Source organism: Anguilla rostrata, chromosome 13 (genome assembly GCF_018555375.3).
Source record: "Anguilla rostrata isolate EN2019 chromosome 13, ASM1855537v3, whole genome shotgun sequence".
Classification (NCBI taxonomy): domain Eukaryota; kingdom Metazoa; phylum Chordata; class Actinopteri; order Anguilliformes; family Anguillidae; genus Anguilla; species Anguilla rostrata.
The window spans coordinates 11483981-11503364 of record NC_057945.1 but is presented as its reverse complement, the minus strand read 5'-3'; the positions used below and the strand labels follow the sequence as shown (position 1 = coordinate 11503364).

The following is a 19384-nucleotide window of genomic DNA, read 5'->3' as shown; positions in this document are numbered from 1 at the left end:
TCAAGCTGATCTTTTTTTTTTTTTTTGCTCAGATACAGAGGGGAGAACAAGACATGGGAGTTTAAATGTTTCAATCATTCTGCTTTTCAAGGTGCTCTTCATTTTATCGAAATATCTTGGTAAGAGGTAGAATATGTTTTTTAACTGTTATTTTTTTTTCCATGGCAATGAAAGGAACCTGCTCAAATTTTAAAATTCAAACCACATTAAAAATATGTGTCAAAAATGATATTATGGCTTCTAAATAATACAAAATAATCCATAAAAGGACATAAAGTAGAATTACATACTGACCTCTTGTTGCAGAGAGACACAATCTCCCTGTGAAAGAATGCCAGTTTAAAATGGTTACTTACTGAAATAATAAATCAACATGAAGACTCATTAAGTAATGTGATACTACATTAACAATTCAGCAACTGACAAACAGGCTGAAGAGCAGCATGGTTATTACAGCAGTAAGGGGTATGACAGGATCATTACAGAGGTGAGGGCTGGGTATAAGAGGGTCAAATGATTTTCATGCCACAAAAAGAAACAACTTTCTGCATTTCGTGCACGAAAAGTAACCTAAAATGCGTTGTAAAATGTTAAACTTAGTTTCGCATTTCCTGAACCAAACACTGGACACATTGACACTAGCAAATATAAATAAAAAAAACTAAAATGTGCAATATTGCTAATTATATTGCTAATTGGCTTAATTAGCTACAAGGTTCACTGTGTTTCATTCCAAATTTCAATCAAACAGGCGTTGGTTAATGCTAGCTTATGTTGGTTGCGTTTTACTACTGCTGTAATATGCCATGACCTAGGTACTGTCAACAGGATTAGGCAATTGCTATGTTCCAGTATTCTATTACTATCACTACGCCATATCTACCATATATAGCCACATGTAGGCCACCATCGACATATTAGCCAACTGCCAGCAATAAATTAGGATTTAATTGCATTTAAAGTGCATTTTTGTGTCTTCTGCAGTAAGCTAAATACACAAACCTATCCAGCTGAAAGCATGTAGTATTATTAGGCTAATTGCATTGGATAAGTACTTTAGAATCTCACCCAGAAACTGTAAGAAATTTGGTTCTATAAAGGACACCTGTTACGCAATTTCAGCAACTGGGTTCGTACACACCCACGCCTACAATAAACACTGGGCTATTTATAGGCTTTAGTGTGATACGGCTACTAAACCGTCAGAAGCGTGCATTTTAAAAAGAACAACAGAGACATGACTAACGGTTCGCTGAAAACATTTGATTGCACTAGAATGACAGTGTGAATTGAGGTAATTGATCCAAACATTGTAGACAGCGTAACTACACATGCGATGACTAAAAGTTAAAGTTGAAAAAATCAGACCAATCATTTTAAAGATAATCGTTGCATGCTTTTTTGTTCATAAAGTATTTCATTATATGTTATTTATTATTAAAGAACATTTATTATTAAAGAACAAAACAAAGACCTGGAGATTGCCTTCCAAGAATTCACAGCCATGATCGCCATGGTTACATTAGCACGTTGTGGCCTCACAGAGACCTGTTATGGGGGAGTGGTTCGGGAGTTTCAGTGTGGCAAGAACGATTAACCCAGTCAAATGTTGTTCATTGGTTTGCAGATGGTTTATTTCAAATACAAAGGTATTTTACATAAGAATATTATATTTATAAACACGCCTGGCGTTGTTGTTCACGTTGTTGCAATGCTGACGGAAACTTTGTACAAGGCACTATCAATATTAAAGGACTCAAGATGAATAATACTAAGCATAAAATATCCCTGTATGCCGACGATATCATTTTATATATAAAATACCCAGAATTTTCTTTTTGCCATACTTACATAATACAATAGAGAAAGTTGGCAGATTTACGGGATATAAAATACATTTTAAATCGAATGTTTGCCTCTAATGGATATGCATAATTGGAGGACTCAACCACTATCTCTGTTAGGAAGAATTAATGTTGTAATAATGAATCTTCTTCCAAGACTCAATTTTCCACATATTACCATGTTACTTATCATCATTTTTAAAATCTCTTAACAAGTACACTTGCATAAAAAGCCACATATTAGTTTAACAACCCTATAGAAGCCAGACCCCATTGGGGGGTCTTTGCGTCCCCAAACCCCAACATCCATTATTATTTTTGTTCAGCCTAACTAAGAAATCTAGTGTCATGGTCTTTGGGTACACAGGATTACTCATGGGTCCAAATGGAAGCCAGTCTTGTGGATCCTTTACCAGTGGATTCTCTTATGTTTACATACATTAATAAACACTTTAATAACAAAAAAATATACAAAACATTGTTTCACAGATATAACACATTTCACATGGAATGAGGCTCCCTCAGAAGCATTATACAATAAATTAAAATTACATCCAATATAACTGATCTGTCGATTGCACTCGTAAAGATCCTCGGTAAGCTGGCGTCAAAGAAAGGCTAATTGCCCCCTCTGAGATGACACTCCAGGAAATCCAGAACCTTCTTCCAGGCATCTTTCTGAGCGGCTGCATGCGGTGCAGTGTGTCCACCCCAGCAAACCATCACTGGGAGAGAAACAGGCCCCCACACGCATTAGTATTTCCCACTCTTTAAGTGTACCCATAGCAGTAAGCAATGCCAATAAACCCAGATCCTACAATGCCTCTACGCTCCATAAATTCTACAGTCAAGCTGAGAGAAGTCAGAGACGGAGGGGAGGACAACACTTGAGAGTTCAAATGTATAAATTACTCTGCGTTTCAAGGCGCTGTTCATTCTATCAAAATATCTTGTCGTGTGGGAGAATGTGTGTGCAACTCTACATTGTAACGAAAGGAAGACAAAACCTGTAAATATTTAAATATTCTAAATACACATTCAAAATATTTGTGTTAAAAATTAGAAACCATAAAATACACAAAAAGATATTATTATGGCTTCTAAATAATACTAACAAACGTCAGAGGACAAAGTAGAAGTACATACTGCCCCCTTGTGGCAAAGAGACACAATCGCCCTGTGAAAGAAGGACAGCTTTAAAATGGCTACTTATTATTGAATTGGTTGCTTACTACATTAACAATTTAGCAGCTGACAAACAAGCTGGAGAGTAGTAGGGATAGTACAACAGTAAGGGGTACAAGAGGCTCATTACAGAGGTAAGGGATATGAGAGGGTTATTACAGCGGTGTGGGGTATGAGAGGGTTATTACAGCAGTGAGGGGTATGAGAGGGTTATTACAGCGGTAAGGGGAATGAGAGGGTTATTACAGCGGTAAGGGATATGAGAGGATTATTACAGCGGTGTGGGGTATGAGAGGGTTATTACAGCGGTGTGGGGTATGAGAGGGTTATTACAGTGGTAAGGGGTATGAGAGGGTTATTACAGTGGAAAGGGGTATGAGAGGGTTATTACAGAGGTAAGGGGAATGAGAGGGTTATTATAGCGGTGTGGGGTATGAGAGGGTTATTACAGCAGTAAGGGGTACAAGAGGCTCATTACAGAGGTAAGGGGAATGAGAGGGTTATTATAGCGGTGTGGGGTATGAGAGGGTTATTACAGTGGTAAGGGGTACAAGAGGCTCATTACAGAGGTAAGGGGTATGAGAGGGTTATTACAGTGGAAAGGGGTATGAGAGGGTTATTACAGAGGTAAGGGGTATGAGAGGGTTATTACAGCGGTAAGGGGTATGAGAGGGTTATTACAGCGGTGTGGGGTATGAGAGGGTTATTACAGTGGTAAGGGGTATGAGAGGGTTATTACAGTGGAAAGGGGTATGAGAGGGTTATTACAGAGGTAAGGGGTATGAGAGGGTTATTACAGCGGTAAGGGTAGAGAGGGTTATACAGCAGTAAGGGTATGAGAGGGTTATTACACGGTGAGGGTATGAGAGGGTTATACAGCAGTAGGGAATAGAGGGTTATTACGCAGTAAGGGGTATGAGAGGGTTATTACAGAGGTAAGGGGAATGAGAGGGTTATTACAGCGGTAAGGGGAATGAGAGGGTTATTACAGCGGTAAGGGGTATGAGAGGGTTATTACAGTGGAAAGGGGTATGAGAGGGTTATTACAGTGGTAAGGGGTATGAGAGGGTTATTACAGCGGTGAGGGGTATGAGAGGGTTATTACAGCAGTAAGGGGCATGAGAAGGTTATTACAGCAGTAAGGGGAATGAGAGGGTTATTACAGTGGTGAGGGGTATGAGAGGGTTATTACAGCAGTAAGGGGCATGAGAAGGTTATTACAGCAGTAAGGGGAATGAGAGGGTTATTACAGCAGTAACAGCAGTCAGTAAGAAAGGGTCTCTGCCTACATTTGGTAGGCCGCATGGTCCACAGTGAGATGCGGGCATTAGGTGAGTATGGAGGTTCAAGCAGGTGACCCGCGCCAGGGTACGACACCCAGGTGAGCAGGTGGGATTTATTGGAAGCTTGCAGTCCCTCCTTTATCTGAAAACAGCACAACGAAATTACGACATAAGCATGAAAAAACATGAGCATGAAAAATTTACTCTTTACTCAATCCTCAAAGCATTTCAGTACATGAATGCTGTAAAACTGCTGTATCTGAGCTGCTGTATCTGAGCTGCTGTGTGTGAGCTGCTGTGTCTGAGCTGCTGTATCTGAGCTGTTGTATCTGAGCTGCTGTGTCTGAGCTGCTGTGTCTGAGCTGCTGTGTCTGAGCTGCTGTGTCTGAGCTGTTGTATCTGAGCTGCTGTATCTGAGCTGCTGTATCTGAGCTGCTGTGTCTGAGATTCTGTGTCTGAGCTGCTGTGTCTGAGCTGCTGTGTCTGAGCTGCTGTGTCTGAGCTGTTGTATCTGAGCTGCTGTATCTGAGCTGCTGTGTCTGAGCTGCTGTGTCTGAGCTGCTGTGTCTGAGCTGCTGTATCTGAGCTGCTGTGTCTGAGCTGTTGTATCTGAGCTGCTGTATCTGAGCTGCTGTGTCTGAGCTGCTGTGTCTGAGCTGCTGTGTCTGAGCTGCTGTGTCTGAGCTGCTGTGTCTGAGCTGCTGTGTCTGAGCTGCTGTATTCTGAGCTGCTGTATTCTGAGCTGCTGTGTCTGAGCTGCTGTGTATTTTGAGCTGCCAGTTGCTGGGGACGCTGCGCGATACATAAATGGCGGGAAAACGGGAAATTCACCTGGGCTGCGTTCTCCAAAACCGAGCAGCTGATGTCGTCTTCGGAAGTGACCAACAGCAGGGGGCAGCGCAGGTTCTCCACCTGCAGAAACACACGGACACAGGACAGGGGTCTCAGGCCTGGAATCTCCGTGGATTTCATCCTAAATCATATGTGCATATGAATGTGTGTACGAATGTGCGTACAAATATGAATATGCATATGAATTAACCTTTCGGAAATTTCACGCATTTCATATATAGTCTGACAGGTATTATGTATGACCTACCCGTAGGCTATATTCTCTATGGGTAGTGCCTCTTACAGTTTTTTTTTGATTGCTAAGACACATTTAATGAAATAATTCCCCTTTTTCTCAGAACTATTAACACAATCCCAAAACTACACATAAATCAGCACAAACCTCAAACATCCATGCCAAACTCAAATTATCTTCTCAAAAACATATACTCTTCCATCAAAATTAAACTTTGCCTTGAAATGGCACACACAAGCCATCGAAAACACAGACATTGTAGATTACACATAACACACCAGTGAGATAAATTCAAAGCACTACTGCAAAAACCCTTTATAGCAGTGTGTAAGGAGTTATTTTCTCCTGGTTATTCTACTTATTTTATGGTTTTCAGATTTTGATCTTTGCAATGTTACACTACTAACAAATGAGGGAGTGCTGTAGTACTGAAAAGTGATGCTGAGTGAAAAGTACTGTACAGTAACCACAACACAATTGAAGGAACAAAAAAATGTAGTATTTTCAAAGGAGAGTAGCATTCATAAAAGGAACTCAGTATATGCAGCACTATAAACACAAACAGCAATAAAATCTAAAGAACATATCGTCTGTAAATACACTTCAACATTATATAGACAGCATATCCTCACAGTAGTACAGCAAATACAATACGTAACATTACAGTAAATTATAGTACCTGTTTTCTTGTCTGAAAGTATGGACAATGGATGCCACTGTGAAACGATTCAAGTTTGGCTGAACTCTCTGTCCAGCTTCCCTCATCATCATACCATGCACCAGCACATGGTCAAGGTGGCACGTATTTCGTCTGGGACAAATTGTCTCCTGCCTCTTCGTCTCCTTTGTCTTCCTGGTCTTTGGACAGCTTATCCGTTTTGAAGATCCATTGTTCAAAAGCACACAGATGCAAACTGTGGCCCTATTTACTGATCCAGAGATTGTGACCGGTGTGTAAACAATTTTGCTGCCAAGTGTTTGCACCTAGAGAAAGGTGTGTTACCTGAGTTTATGTTGTGATGACCTGAGTTAAGTGTTTTGACTACTAGTGTTTGTTGCATGAGCACAATGTGTAACCAGTGATTCATGAGAGCATTTGTTTGTAGAGATTAGCAGAAAAAGTTTAACAATTTGCAGCATGTGTTAAAACAAGTGAAAAGTGTTTATAGTTTTGAGAGATGTGTTGGTCCTCTGAGAACTGAAGTAATAATTTGGGAGTTTTTGCTAAAAGAACCAGTTTTAGTGTGTTAGCAATCGAGAAAAACTGTAAATAATTGCCCGAGTATAGACCTAGAAAATAAGAACAAAATAAAATATCCCTGACCGTTCTTTTATATGTATGGCAACTGTGACTTTGTCTATTGGCAGTGTTCATGTCTATATATTATCCTATAACGCACCTGCTCTGTTTTATATTTATTTATAATATAATTTATACTGTGGAGGTCACACAGAATCTTATTTTCTCACTTGGTTCAAATTGCCGAATGTTCCCACAGTGCCGATGTGCGGAAGAGACTCGCACGGTCGACGATGTGTTCGGTCGCAAACGCTCAAATACCTTAATTTTGGTGCTTAGAGGAAGAAATTCGGGAAGGGTAGCCCGTTTAAAATCCACGTAGCCTGGAAGGTCATGGCTGTACGCTACCTTAGACCTGAAACAGACACAGGGGGCTTCGCTGTTTGGTGGGCACAGCAGAATCTCACTAAATGTACTCTATTCATATTCTATCGCAGGATTTCTGCTCGCTTTAGAGCTTGGGGTTTTTAACAGGGGGGCCACAGACCTCCGGGGGTCCTCGAAGGTACTGTAGGGGGTCCCCTGGCCAGATTTGATGATGCAGTGACAATATTTGGGAAAATGTTTCAAAAATTAAAAAATGTAACTTATGATGGGGTCCCCTGGGTGCCTTTGAGCCTGAGTGGGGGCTCTCTGGATCGGAAAAGGTTGAAAAGCTTTAAATGGACTGCATTTATATAGCGCTTTTATCCAAATTCACACACACACTCACACACCAACGGTGAAAGGCTGCCATGCAAGGTACCAGTCAGCTCGTTGGGAGCAATTAATGGTTAGGTGTCTTGCTCAGGGACACTTCAACACTCCCAGGGCGGGGGATCGAACCGGCAACCCTCCAACTGCCAGACTCCAACTCTTACCTCCTGAGCTATGTCGCCCTTCAAAGTCATTCAGTCCCGACGTCGTGCTACTTACGCTCCGAAGCTCACCACTTTCCCATCGGCTTCCACGCCCTGGGCCGTGGACCCGATCGGCCCGTTTATTGCAATTATGCACCGAGGCTGAAAGACAAGAGGCACAGGAGAGGGATACGTGTTCATACTTGTGCACCCAGCACGTTCCACTGAGAATCCCATTACTGGAGGGGGAAGCAGCAGCTTGGTACCACAAGGCACTTAAGACACTATGCCAGCATTATTAAGACACTATGCCAGCGTGTGAACCCGCGGCATCGAATCCAGACCGTGCCAACCGGTCAGCGTTGGTTAAAGGAGGACTTCCCTAATTCAGGATTCATACCGCCATTATAGAGTGCAAAATATGCCGTTCAATAGATCTAAACTGAAGAAACACATAAGATGGCAGTGTATCTAATATCTACTAAAGAGCACATCATTTGTCTCGGCTAGGTTAAGTACACGTTCAGCTTTATGAACTGAGGAGCCACTTGGCCAATATCATTAAGAAATAGGTCATGCAAAAATGCTTGATCAACAGAATACTCAAAGCCCCTCTTGACAACAATATTTTAGCTTTTTAGCATGTTGAATAACTGCAATTGGATCCAAGGACATAGCACCACATGCTACATATTTATGTGGTCTATTTGTCAATATCAGATCCGGGAGAGCTGAATTTGCAGGATTCTTTAAATCAGGTCAAGTTGGCATGGAGATAAGCCGAGTGAAATTTAATGAATTAGATAACCAATTAAATTTAAGATCACATACAACAGCCAGCTCAGTGGTCTTACATAAAATCAATGAGTTGACTATATTAGTGATGGCGTTGCAGATGGTGGGCGATAGACACCAGAAATAACTAGAGACACGTTTGCCGCAGTTGTTAAGTTTGTTAAAAAGACAGATAAAATCACGTTTTAGTATAAGGCCCAATCCTGTCACTTTTATTGAATAAAAATGCAGAACAGGTCAGTTTCAGCTAAATTCCAGAGAATGTGAGGTTTCGAACTGATCATTACTCAACGTCGGTATTTCAGTTGGCAGCAGGCGCCTCCCCCCCCCGCGACTCTCGGGTTGCAGACTCACGCTGACGGGCAGTTGAGTGGCGATGCGCAGGGCGAGGTAGGCCCCGTAGGACAGCCCCAGCACGGCCACCCGGCTCCCGCACACCTGAGGGTGATTCTGCAGCAGCTGGAACGCTGCCTGAGGGGAGACAGGACCGGGCGAGATCAGCCTCAGCACAGACACGGCGCCAGCACAGATTCCGCAGGCACGCTAGGGACCCAGCTTATCTCCTCAGGCACGTTTGTGAATCCGCCGAACCCGAATCTGGAGCAGTGGATGTTCTCTATGGCAAAACGTCATGGGGAAACTACCGTTATCGACTGGATCCCTTCGTCATTAACAAGCCAGGAGGCCATCTGATTGGTCGATAAAACCTGGGCTCCATGGTTTCGCAGACTTGATGACACAGTGTGGCTGCTGTTTAATCGTTTCCCCCCTTTTTTTCCTCCACAATCATGCCTCTCACTGCCACTCACACTCCTGCAAAGGGGGTCTGGAAGTGGACCGCATGTAATGCTCTTTGGCACTAACCAAGGTACCAGTGACCACACCAAACTCTCCCAGCAGCTGTGCCATTTTGCTCTTCACCGTGTGACACTCCCAGTACCGCTACATATCAGCCTGTAAGGGATAAGCTCGTGTTGTGACATCCTGCAGGAACAGGAATCTGTGCGAGCAGGACAGCGCTGTAAAACTTCATTTTCAGAGTGAGGGAAATGGGTCTGTGGCAGAATTCATTCAAAATAATTCTAAACGGACAACTGACAGGAGCAATAATAATAACACAGTAAATGTACATCCTCCTGAACCTGCAATTATATTAAAATGACTTTTAAAATAATAATTTCACCTGGATGTAGTCGTCTCCCACGTTGATCGCATCGAGCGGCCCGGGAATGTCTCTGTGGCCGAAGTAAGCCAGAGCGAAGCTGGCTACGCCCCGGGAGGCCAGCAGGGCGGAGCGGTACTCCACCAAACCGCCCCCCATTCCCCAGCAGTCCAAAACCGCAGGGAACGGCCCTGGACCTGAGAGAGGAACACAGAGACAATGTTCAGAATCAACACCAGGGGGGCGCACTCAGGCAGCCTCAACACCAGGGGGCGCACTCAGACAGCCTCAACATCAGGGGGCACACTCAGACAGCCTCAACACCAGGGGGGCGCACTCAGACAGCCTCAACACCAGGGGGCGCTAATTATGCAATAATCTGGCTACTAGAAAACATCATCTAATTATGCAATTCGTTGAATTCATTCAGTTAACATTCATTCAATATATGTAAAGGAAAAAATGAAAGATCAAGACATTCAAGAAATTCCAAATACAAATCAAAGTGTAGTTTTTTGTGATTAATAATCTCAATATGTCAAGGTCCTCTGGACTGTGGCAAACCGCATGACAGACAGAATATTACATCTGCTCAGACAGTGTTTCTGCAAGACGAGGTGCTGTGGATTCAATAAAGAACGTATTCCTAACAGAAAACTGGTATTGTTCCTTTTCTCCTCTTTTGAAGGTCCGTATTCGTTTATTTTCTACTGTTAAGAATCATCCCCCTTAGAAGGGACGTATAACTGCGTGATCATCTGTGTTCAATGGACTGGCCTTGTCAGAGGTATAGTTCCCTGACAGCCATTGGAATAAAGCGATATACAGTATTTGTCAAGGAATCATCTCTCTGACCTGGCGATTGCTTTTCCACAACATCATTATTGTCAAGTGGAACACAAATGGAAAAAATGACCATTCAAAGTGTTCTAACCCTGATTGGGTAGATTGACAGGGCACCTATGTGCAAAAAAAGTTTGATTAATGTTTTTGTCTTTCAGCGATCTGCCAAAGGTCCATCTGGATCAAAATATTGTCACAATAAAATCGGGGAGTGTTAATTGCTTGCGAACACGTTCACTCTCATTAAAATAATTTTAAAAACATTGAAGAAATGCGAAATTAAATCATGCGCAATTTACAATCATCCACTTGTTCTGGACCTCACAAGCCTGTTAAACCTGTCAGTAGTTTGCTATGATCGAACCCGGCTTTCACCTGGGGGTAAGAACAGGGTTCCCACCAGCCCCTCTTCCCGAATGTCGATCCTGCGCACCCCGGGGGCTGTGTACCAGCGTTCCACAGTCACCGCAGCCAGCTCCTCCCCCTCATCATGTGACCTGACGCCGTGCGATGACACGTGCCCGTTCAGCAGGGACACCTGGAACGTGTATGGAGTCTCCACATTCTTCTTCCTCAGCCTGCAGAGAGAAACATCACAACATGAACACTGCTTTCAGATGGAGGGATACTGAACACTGTAAGCACTGCTTCCAGGTAAAGGGACACTGAACACTGTAAGCACTGCTTTCAGATGGAGGGACACTGAACACTGTAAGCACTGCTTCCAGGTAAAGGGACACTGAACACTGTAAGCACTGCTTTCAGATGGAGGGACACTGAACACTGTAAGCACTGCTTCCAGGTAAAGGGACACTGAACACTGTAAGCACTGCTTCCAGGTAAAGGGACACTGAACACTGTAAGCGCTGCTTCCAGGTAAAGGGACACTGAACACTGTAAGCGCTGCTTCCAGATGGAGGGACACTGAACACTGTAAGCACTGCTTCCAGATGAAGGGACACTGAACACTGTAAGCACTGCTTCCAGATGAAGGGACACTGAACACTGTAAGCACTGCTTTCAGGTAAAGGGACACTGAACACTGTTAGCACTGCTTTCAAATGGAGGGACACTGCACACTATAAGCACTGCTTTCAGGTGAAGGGACACTGCACACTATAAGCACTACCAACATACAGTACATACACTACAATATGAATTGCTATCCTTAACTGTGGTAATAGCAACAACAACCAATAATAATTATTCTTATTATTCTTATTATTATTATTATTATTATTATTATTGTAATGAAGAAAAAGAAATTGAATGAAAATAAATACATAATAATAAATAAATATCAATAAATATATACATATATATATATTTTGGTCAACCAGTGGTCCTCTCCCGCTTTCTCCTTACCTCAGCCCCTCCCTCTCCCCAGGTGCTGGAAACAGACTCCAGAACAGGCCCATGGGCTCGCAGCCAGTGTACGACCCCCCCTGGGCCTCGTCCCGTGACACTGAGGGGGGCAGAGCAACGGCACACATTTCCCCCTGCTCGACTGCAGCAACAGGTTAACCGCCATTTCACAGCACCCCCTGCTCGACTGCAGCAACAGGTTAACCGCCATTTCACAGCACAACAACACAGTCAAACCCACAGGTCTGCAAACATTACTACTGAAGGGTTAAACATAGTTTTTTATCCACTTAATTCTGTTCTGTTCAATCTTGCTTGTGATTTTATTCTTAACAGAGCTGGCTGTGTGAGTCAGATGTCAAAATGTTACAGGTTGGGTGCTATCCTCTACCCCTGCAGGACTTAAACCACAAAGCTAAAAGGGAGTACAAGAGATAACAGAAAAAGCTGGCCAGTGAAGAGGGCAAAGTTTAATAAGGCAGGTGTCCTTGGTATTGACACACATACAGTAGTTGCGCAGTGCTTCTGGAAGGATATAAAAGATCCCTGTAAATAAGTACAGCATTGTGTTGACTGTCGGCAGACGTACTCTTTCTGTAGAAATAAGACCCTGAAAACTGCATCTAGTGTTAAGGGTGTTGCTGAATGGATTGCCTCCTTATTGCAACACAAATATGGATTTAAAAAAATTTTTACATAAAAGCAAGAATTAAATATTTTTAAAAATCAATAAATTCTGGAAAAGTAAAAAAAAAAAAACCCAAAACACTCACGGTTCAAGACCCCGTTCCCGTCTGCGTAATAATGTGCCAGTGCCTCCCACAGGTCCCCCTCCTCACAGCGCAGGCGGGCGCGCACCGTGACGGGGCAGCGCGGGGTCAGGTGACGCGCCTCCAGCGCTACCGGCTCGTCCATGAGCGCTCGAGTGGGCGTGGCCGTCAGCGTGGGCGCAGGAGCGGAGGTGGCCCTCCCTCGAACCGCACCTGCCCAAGTTCACCAAGGACGATCGAGACCAATTACCCCGGGGTCAGTCAGCCGCGGAGGGGGAGGCCTTGTGAACTGAAACCCTGCTTCCTTCGCCACGCGGCGGTCCCAGCGATCAGCGACGGCTAGGCCTGAATTCCACCCGAGCCGCACAGTGAACCCAGAGATGGTCCATTCATTCGTGGAGATATTTTGCCGACAGGATTAATAACTGATAATAACTTATGAGTGAAGGGGGAATGGGTGCTGGTCCCGCCTCTCAGCTGTATTATGTCCAATTCAAATTGTCTGAATCGATTGCCTCACTGAAGGCAACCCCTGACCTTTTGTGGTATTTGAAATCTCTGGCTGGGCAAAAGAGTTTTTCAAAACACCATCTGATGACCACAACAGTAGCAAAGATTCCCAGTAAGCTAGATAGCCTGTGAGGTCATCAGAACGACACAGATAAAATACAGTTTCACAATCAGATAAGAACATGAACGCTGTGTCATACTTCAGTGGTTCAACGTACTAGAAATACAAGTCTGTAGTGACGGAGTACACTTCCTACTGACTAACATTTAAAAGTGAAATAACCCCTCATTTTACTGACAAAATGGCCACAGCTTGGAACAGCTTTCTGTCAGATAAGGGCCTCGGTCCACCTCTGCATTACACGGGACGCAGGAAACGCCACTCAAGACCTCTACATACAGGACTTCACCTGCCGCGTCATAGAGCAAATAAGTTGAATCTAGTACATTAGCATAAAGGTGGAGATCCAGTGTATCTCCATTCATTTCTCACCCGTCATGCCGCGTTGCCAAACCATCTTCTGACCGAGGGTGACCCTGACAGGCAACAACACAGACAGCCGAATCAGCGTCTCCCAATGGCCGGCGAGCAGCACTGACCTCCGGGTAGCCATCTCCCCAGCCGCCCTGTGACACACAACATAAATGGCAGAGCGGTAGAAGAAATATATCTACATCCAGGTCTTTATATTATTTATCGACGTCTTCCGCGTTCTCTCTTAGCACACAGCATCCATTGCACTGATAACTGGCACGGTGAATGAAAATCACAGTCCTGACTGGCGAATCCCATGCTGATTATCACTGGTTTAAACTGGGCGTGCTGCCTTCTGAACATTCACCTTTAACCACGGCCTTACATGAACTACAATGAGCAAGTTAATTTTTCCCCAGGACACCGCTGGAAAGCATGCTATTACGTATTACACTTCAGTCGCCAGAGTGACGTAGAGAAGTGGAGAACGTCAGTGTTACTCTCAGGAATACAAAAATGCAATACCAACAAGACAGCACAGAGGCTCCTTAATAATCAATAAGTATAACGTAGTGTAAGGAAAAAAGGACGTCTCTCGAACGTGATGAAAAAGTACAAAGTTTATTTCCAATACTGGCAGTGACAAAGCGCACGAATGACACCTTGGATTCAGCAGAGTCAGACTGAACCCCGAACCTTTCCAGAGGCTGCTTCTTATTTGTTTTCGAAGCTTTGATCAGTAGTGTTGAATACACATACCAAGACGGATGTAGTCGGTCCTTGTAACACCTATCAATTAGGCCATAGTGTATTGGCCGTCCTGTTGTGATTGAATTAGCACGTCTGTTGACTTGAATGGTTCCCAATCTCTCACTCCTGGTCGCTATTCTACCATTGTACCAACTGTATTGTGATAATGATAAGATCAAGGGAATGTGTGGCCAGCAGACATATTGGCATCAGAGACAGACTTCTTACAGTAGCATAACAAACAATAAGTTTTACTGTAACTAAAGAACATACCACTAGACAAATAACCTATCTTTTACACAGTTATAGCGACAATATTATTCAAAGGGAACCCCAAAGAGTGAAAGAGAAAAAGTTTATCTAGAGCGGTTCAGACGAGCTATGGTGCAATCTGAAGAGGTGAGTCATCAGTATGCATCAGAAAATGGGCAGAGTTTCCGCTGTTCTGACCCAACCACAGTGGGAAGTTCATTCCACCACCGGGGGTCCACAACAGGCAGGAGACGTGACCTGGATGTGAATGTACGCAGAGGAAGAGGGGTGCCAGACGTCCAGAGGTAGCAGAATGGAGGGGTATGTAGGTGTGTAGGGTCTGATGACCTTTGGAAGCTATAACAGAGCTGTCCCTTTTGCTGCTTGATGGGCTATCACCAAGGTTTCGAATGTGATGCAAGCCAATATAGGCAGCCAGTGAAGGGAGATGAAAAATGGATTGTTGTACAGATCTATTGTTCTAATTGTTTTTATATTCTAAAAATTATACTCTGAAACCTAGGCCAGATGAGACCACAATGAGTTCCTACTATATGATTTAACAATTAGCAGAAACAAAAATGAATTGTCAAATATTTAGAAACATCCATCCATCCATTATCAATACTCACTTATCCTGAGCAGGGTCGCAGGGGGTGCTGGAACCTATCCCAGCATGCATTGGGTGAGAGGCAGGAATACACCCTGGACAGGCCGCCAATCTATCACAGCGCGCACACACCACTCACACACTTGAGTGGTGTATGCGGACAATCTACGGACAATCTGGAGTCTCCAATTAGCCTAACTGCATGTCTTTGGACTGTGGGAGGAAACCGGAGTACCTGGAGGAAACAATGATGCATGAAGCTATATGGTAAACACCATTTATGTTTGCCGGTTTGCCAACTCAAACACATTCACTGCTACACACCCGCACACCACCATAATATACTACAAATCACTTGAACATACACATCTGGCTTCAAACATTAAATTGATTTATTTTATCCCAATTATATATGTGATTATTAGATATAAAGTAGCAACAGACAATACATTTATGTATATAATGATTTATATATGTAAAACTATATATTGTAATTTCTTCTGAGATAACTGAATATTGTATAGAAATGGTATAGTCCGTATATAGATAATGTGTAGTGTATATAAGCAGGTCATTTGCTCTCAGGTATTAGGTATATAGGTTACTGTGAATGTCCTATGACACATTTTCATGACTAAATCACATATCTGAATTACAACATAGCAGGTTATTAAATTATGTCATGATGTGATAAAGAGCAACTTAACTACTGTCGCTATCTGCTTGTTAATAATACCTATTAATTTGGAAGCAAACCAACCAAACCAACTTCTAGCATTTGTTACTACCTCAAGAGAACAGCTGTGAGTGACAATCCGTCTTGTAAATGCGGAAAGGCCAAAAACTGTAATCAAAATCGACTCGTAGCAGCTCATGCACAAACGTACTTTGCACAGAATTCGTGGGCAGTGAGTACCACTGAGTCAACAGGAACTGGATGGGCGGGGGAGCTAAACATGCGTCCCAATCGGTCCAGATGGGTGAAAGTTCTGATACAGGAGGAAAGTTCTGTCTGTATACAGTTCAGTATAGACTGCAAGAAAGGGGCTGATCGTGTAGGAGGCGTGTCTTGTAGCTGGAGACTTAATGTACAAATTAACTCTATTTAATTGTGGTAGGTCTAATTCTTTTTATTTCTAGGCTAAAATAGCCTACTTCTCATACAAAGGTAACATATTGTTACCGAAATTGATAATTGATCTGTATTATCAACGGTTTATGTAGCTTAGTTGAACTCTGCCTGGCTTAAAGTTGTTATTACTATTATTATGATATCGCAGTGTTATCCTCAGAAACGTATCAGCTGGACTAAAGGATAGCTAGGTGTTCTTTGGAAAATAATGTTTGGGTAGGTAACGGTTGACCTTAGGTTTAGGTGTTAAGGTTATTGGTTAAATTGGGAGAGCAGAATCAACCGGATAACGTAAGCATTGTTGCATTCAATTATTTTATTCTTATTGAACATGACTTCGTAGCTGAAAAGTGTATTTTTGATTAAATAGTAATGTAATTATGTGTAAATACAAATGTTTAAATGTTTCACTTGCTTCTTCCAGCTTCATGTTACTGTTTTCCGGCCGGCTACTTTGCCTGCATCCGTTTGTGTTGGCCCAAACAAGTACAAGTGCCAATTTTGCAACAACTGAATGGAGAGCATGGTCTGATGGCACACATACAGGCCAATGAGAACTCTGCTGTTGAACATAAAGTCATTTATCATAGTCAGAATAAATAATATATATCTTGTGACACAATCTGTAGCTATTTATGTTCCGTAGTGATTGTAAGCTTTTTATTTATAAATTCATTTACATACTATTTTTAGTGTGAACCCAGTCATAAGAAAAACAAAAATTATGAATAGCTTGTATATTTCTCTTCGTTTGCAGTGTATGAAACATATAACTGCCACCAAATGTCGATATGTTGCCGGCATGTTGTTCATTAAGACGTCACTTTCAGTTAACCTGTTTGTGGCGCAACACTCTGAATATTGAACCCAAAGTAACTGGATATCACCCTTTACCAACCTCAACACTTAAAATTGTTCAGAGGGTGAATTCCCTCCATACTCATGAATTCAGATGTCCCTATTTGACCTCGTAAGTGGATCATTCCATCATCATGAGACAATAAACACAATCAAGAAAATACTAAAATAATAAGAGATTGTCTTATTAAAGCTTATATACAAAAATATAAGCTTTAATAAGACAATGCCGAAAATTAACCAATTCTTATAATATTGGATATTGATACTGGAACCGTATACACAATGCAATACTATAGGCCCTACATATAAATATCTCATAAAAAACATGTTTTCAATGTACAAAAATGCCAAGTTACTCAAAAGTATTGATATCAAAATGACGCCAAGTTACAGTACTACAAACAATATAAGCTATCTTGCCTCACCGAAATTACATAAGATGTATTTCAAAGCAATGCTACCCAATATTTCCTCAATTCTTTCAAGTCACTTGGCCCTGTGTGTATAAGCATGCACTACATGGACAGGCCAAACATATGTGTGGATGGCTCTCTTACAGTCAAGATTGATTGAATAGGCGTGTATATGTCCAATATGTTTTGGTATGTATGTATTTCGCTGCCCAGCCTTTCTGTTGCGTGAATGTATGTATGTATGTACAATATGTGTTTTACATGCAGTATTTATTGTACGTAGCAAATATACAATAACTTGTACATGTACTCAAATTCAGTTCAGAAGCAACTATAAACATGTTTTCTGGAGAAATATGCTTCCTGTAGTTACTCAGCAGCAGTTTTCTACATGAATTTCTATGTGTTCCATGAGGCAATTGGAAATATTTGACTCTTTGATCTGACACAAAGTTTGCATGACATTGTAAAATGGTAAGATTACAAAACACAGGGCCAAGTGACTTGAAAGAATTGAGGAAATATTGGGTAAATATTGAAATACATCTTATGTCATTTCGGTGAGGCAAGATAGCCTATATTGTTTGTAGTACCGTAACTTGGCGTCATTTTGATATCAATACTTTTGAGTAACTTGGCATTTTTGTACGTTGAAAACGTGTTTTTTATGAGATATCAGTTCTTTTTGCAAAGCGTTGTATTACGAGAGTGAGAAATGCGAAGTGACCCTGTAAGAAACGGTTGTGGATTATGGCTATCCTTGTGTGAATTTGTACAGTCTGATGAGCGTGTACCGTTTAGCAGTTTCGGTTTTCTATATATGTAAAACAGTGGCTGTGACAAAGGGTGCGGTGGCGTAAATGTAAACCTGAAAAGTGCCAAACTCTCGGTGCTGTATAGGTATGGGGCATGCCCCCGCCAAGACGTAACTTGGCGGGATGGCATACCTGCCATCCCAATGTAAACGCATCAGAAAAGGCGAAATATGTGCAGTGTGTGTAGGCTACTCACGGATTTGACGGGCATCCAACGAGCCTTGATTGACAAAAGAATCAGCAAGCCCGTAGAATTAGAGCTGCCTAGGTCGGAACTTGTGTACCCTTCTGTCCTGCTCCGTTGTCTGTTATTTCGTGAAGAGGCACTTTTCGTGTTTGTAAGGTTTATAAGGCATTTTGATAGGCTTATCTGCAGGTAGGCATCCTCTTTGCTGTTTTGTTAAGCTAGAACCGGAAAAGTTGATAGTGGAGAATAGGAGCAGACGCATATGTCCCAGCAGGCTTTGCATATGAGAAAATAACAAGAGTGGTGAGATAAATTAGGAAAAATGATGAAATTGCGTAGTTGAAACAATATGTTTTTAGCAGAATGGGCATGTAGGTGAAGGTTGACATGATCACGGAGTATAGTGCGAAGTAAATGAACTGACCATGAGCGAGCTTAGTTTCCTTATCAAATGGTATATATAACAGTCTGTATTAACTGTTGATTGTTAAAGTGGAGGGTTAAGTAACGAGTGCAATCTATTGCACTGTTGTGCTTTTCTCATGTTCAGTACTAGTAGTTATACTTATTGGTGAGTCATGATTTTAAATGTAATGTTTTAATGGGGAGTTGCAGAACGTACATACGTAGTAATTGTTTGTATGTGGAAGTTCTGAGCTGTCATTGGCTGTTTGGAGGGCACACCTTCATATCACTACCCCCTTCCCCATTGGGTGGTGGGTTTCCATAACTTTGGTAAAATATTTAGCCAAATTTGATCTAGTTGGATAATTATTAATAACTAGACAATTCCTGCAGAAATTGTGAAGTGTGGTTGCCGCCAATGCAAAGTCGACTTTGTGCTGAGCAGAGTGAGCAGTTTCTGTAGTATGAGCAGAGAGACAGAGTATTGTGTACATGCTATAA

The 19384-nt window shown here is 42.3% G+C and overlaps 1 protein-coding gene across 8 annotated transcripts; it reads right to left on the bottom strand.

Annotated features, from left to right (window-relative positions):
- Nucleotides 1-1607: 1607 nt before the first annotated feature.
- Nucleotides 1608-18758, bottom strand: LOC135237209 (peroxisomal succinyl-coenzyme A thioesterase-like). Of its 8 annotated transcripts, none has more exons than XM_064304076.1 (13): nt 18488-18758; nt 15093-15305; nt 13477-13610; nt 12477-12686; nt 11704-11803; nt 10714-10916; nt 9517-9692; nt 8688-8804; nt 7615-7700; nt 6961-7054; nt 5144-5224; nt 4319-4454; nt 1608-2569 (listed from the first exon to the last, which is right to left on the bottom strand). In XM_064304076.1, exons 2-13 carry the CDS (start codon nt 15140-15142, stop codon nt 2463-2465), a joined length of 1494 nt encoding a protein of 497 aa, XP_064160146.1. In that variant the 5' UTR covers nt 15143-15305; nt 18488-18758; the 3' UTR covers nt 1608-2462. The 8 variants fall into 8 exon arrangements, 7 of the variants coding, with proteins under 7 accessions (XP_064160146.1, XP_064160145.1, XP_064160149.1 ...); XM_064304075.1 differs by lacking the exon at nt 18488-18758 and adding an exon at nt 15859-16148; XM_064304079.1 differs by lacking the exon at nt 18488-18758 and adding an exon at nt 15859-16148 and having other exon boundaries at nt 13477-13520.
- Between the last annotated feature and the right edge of the window lie 626 nt (nt 18759-19384).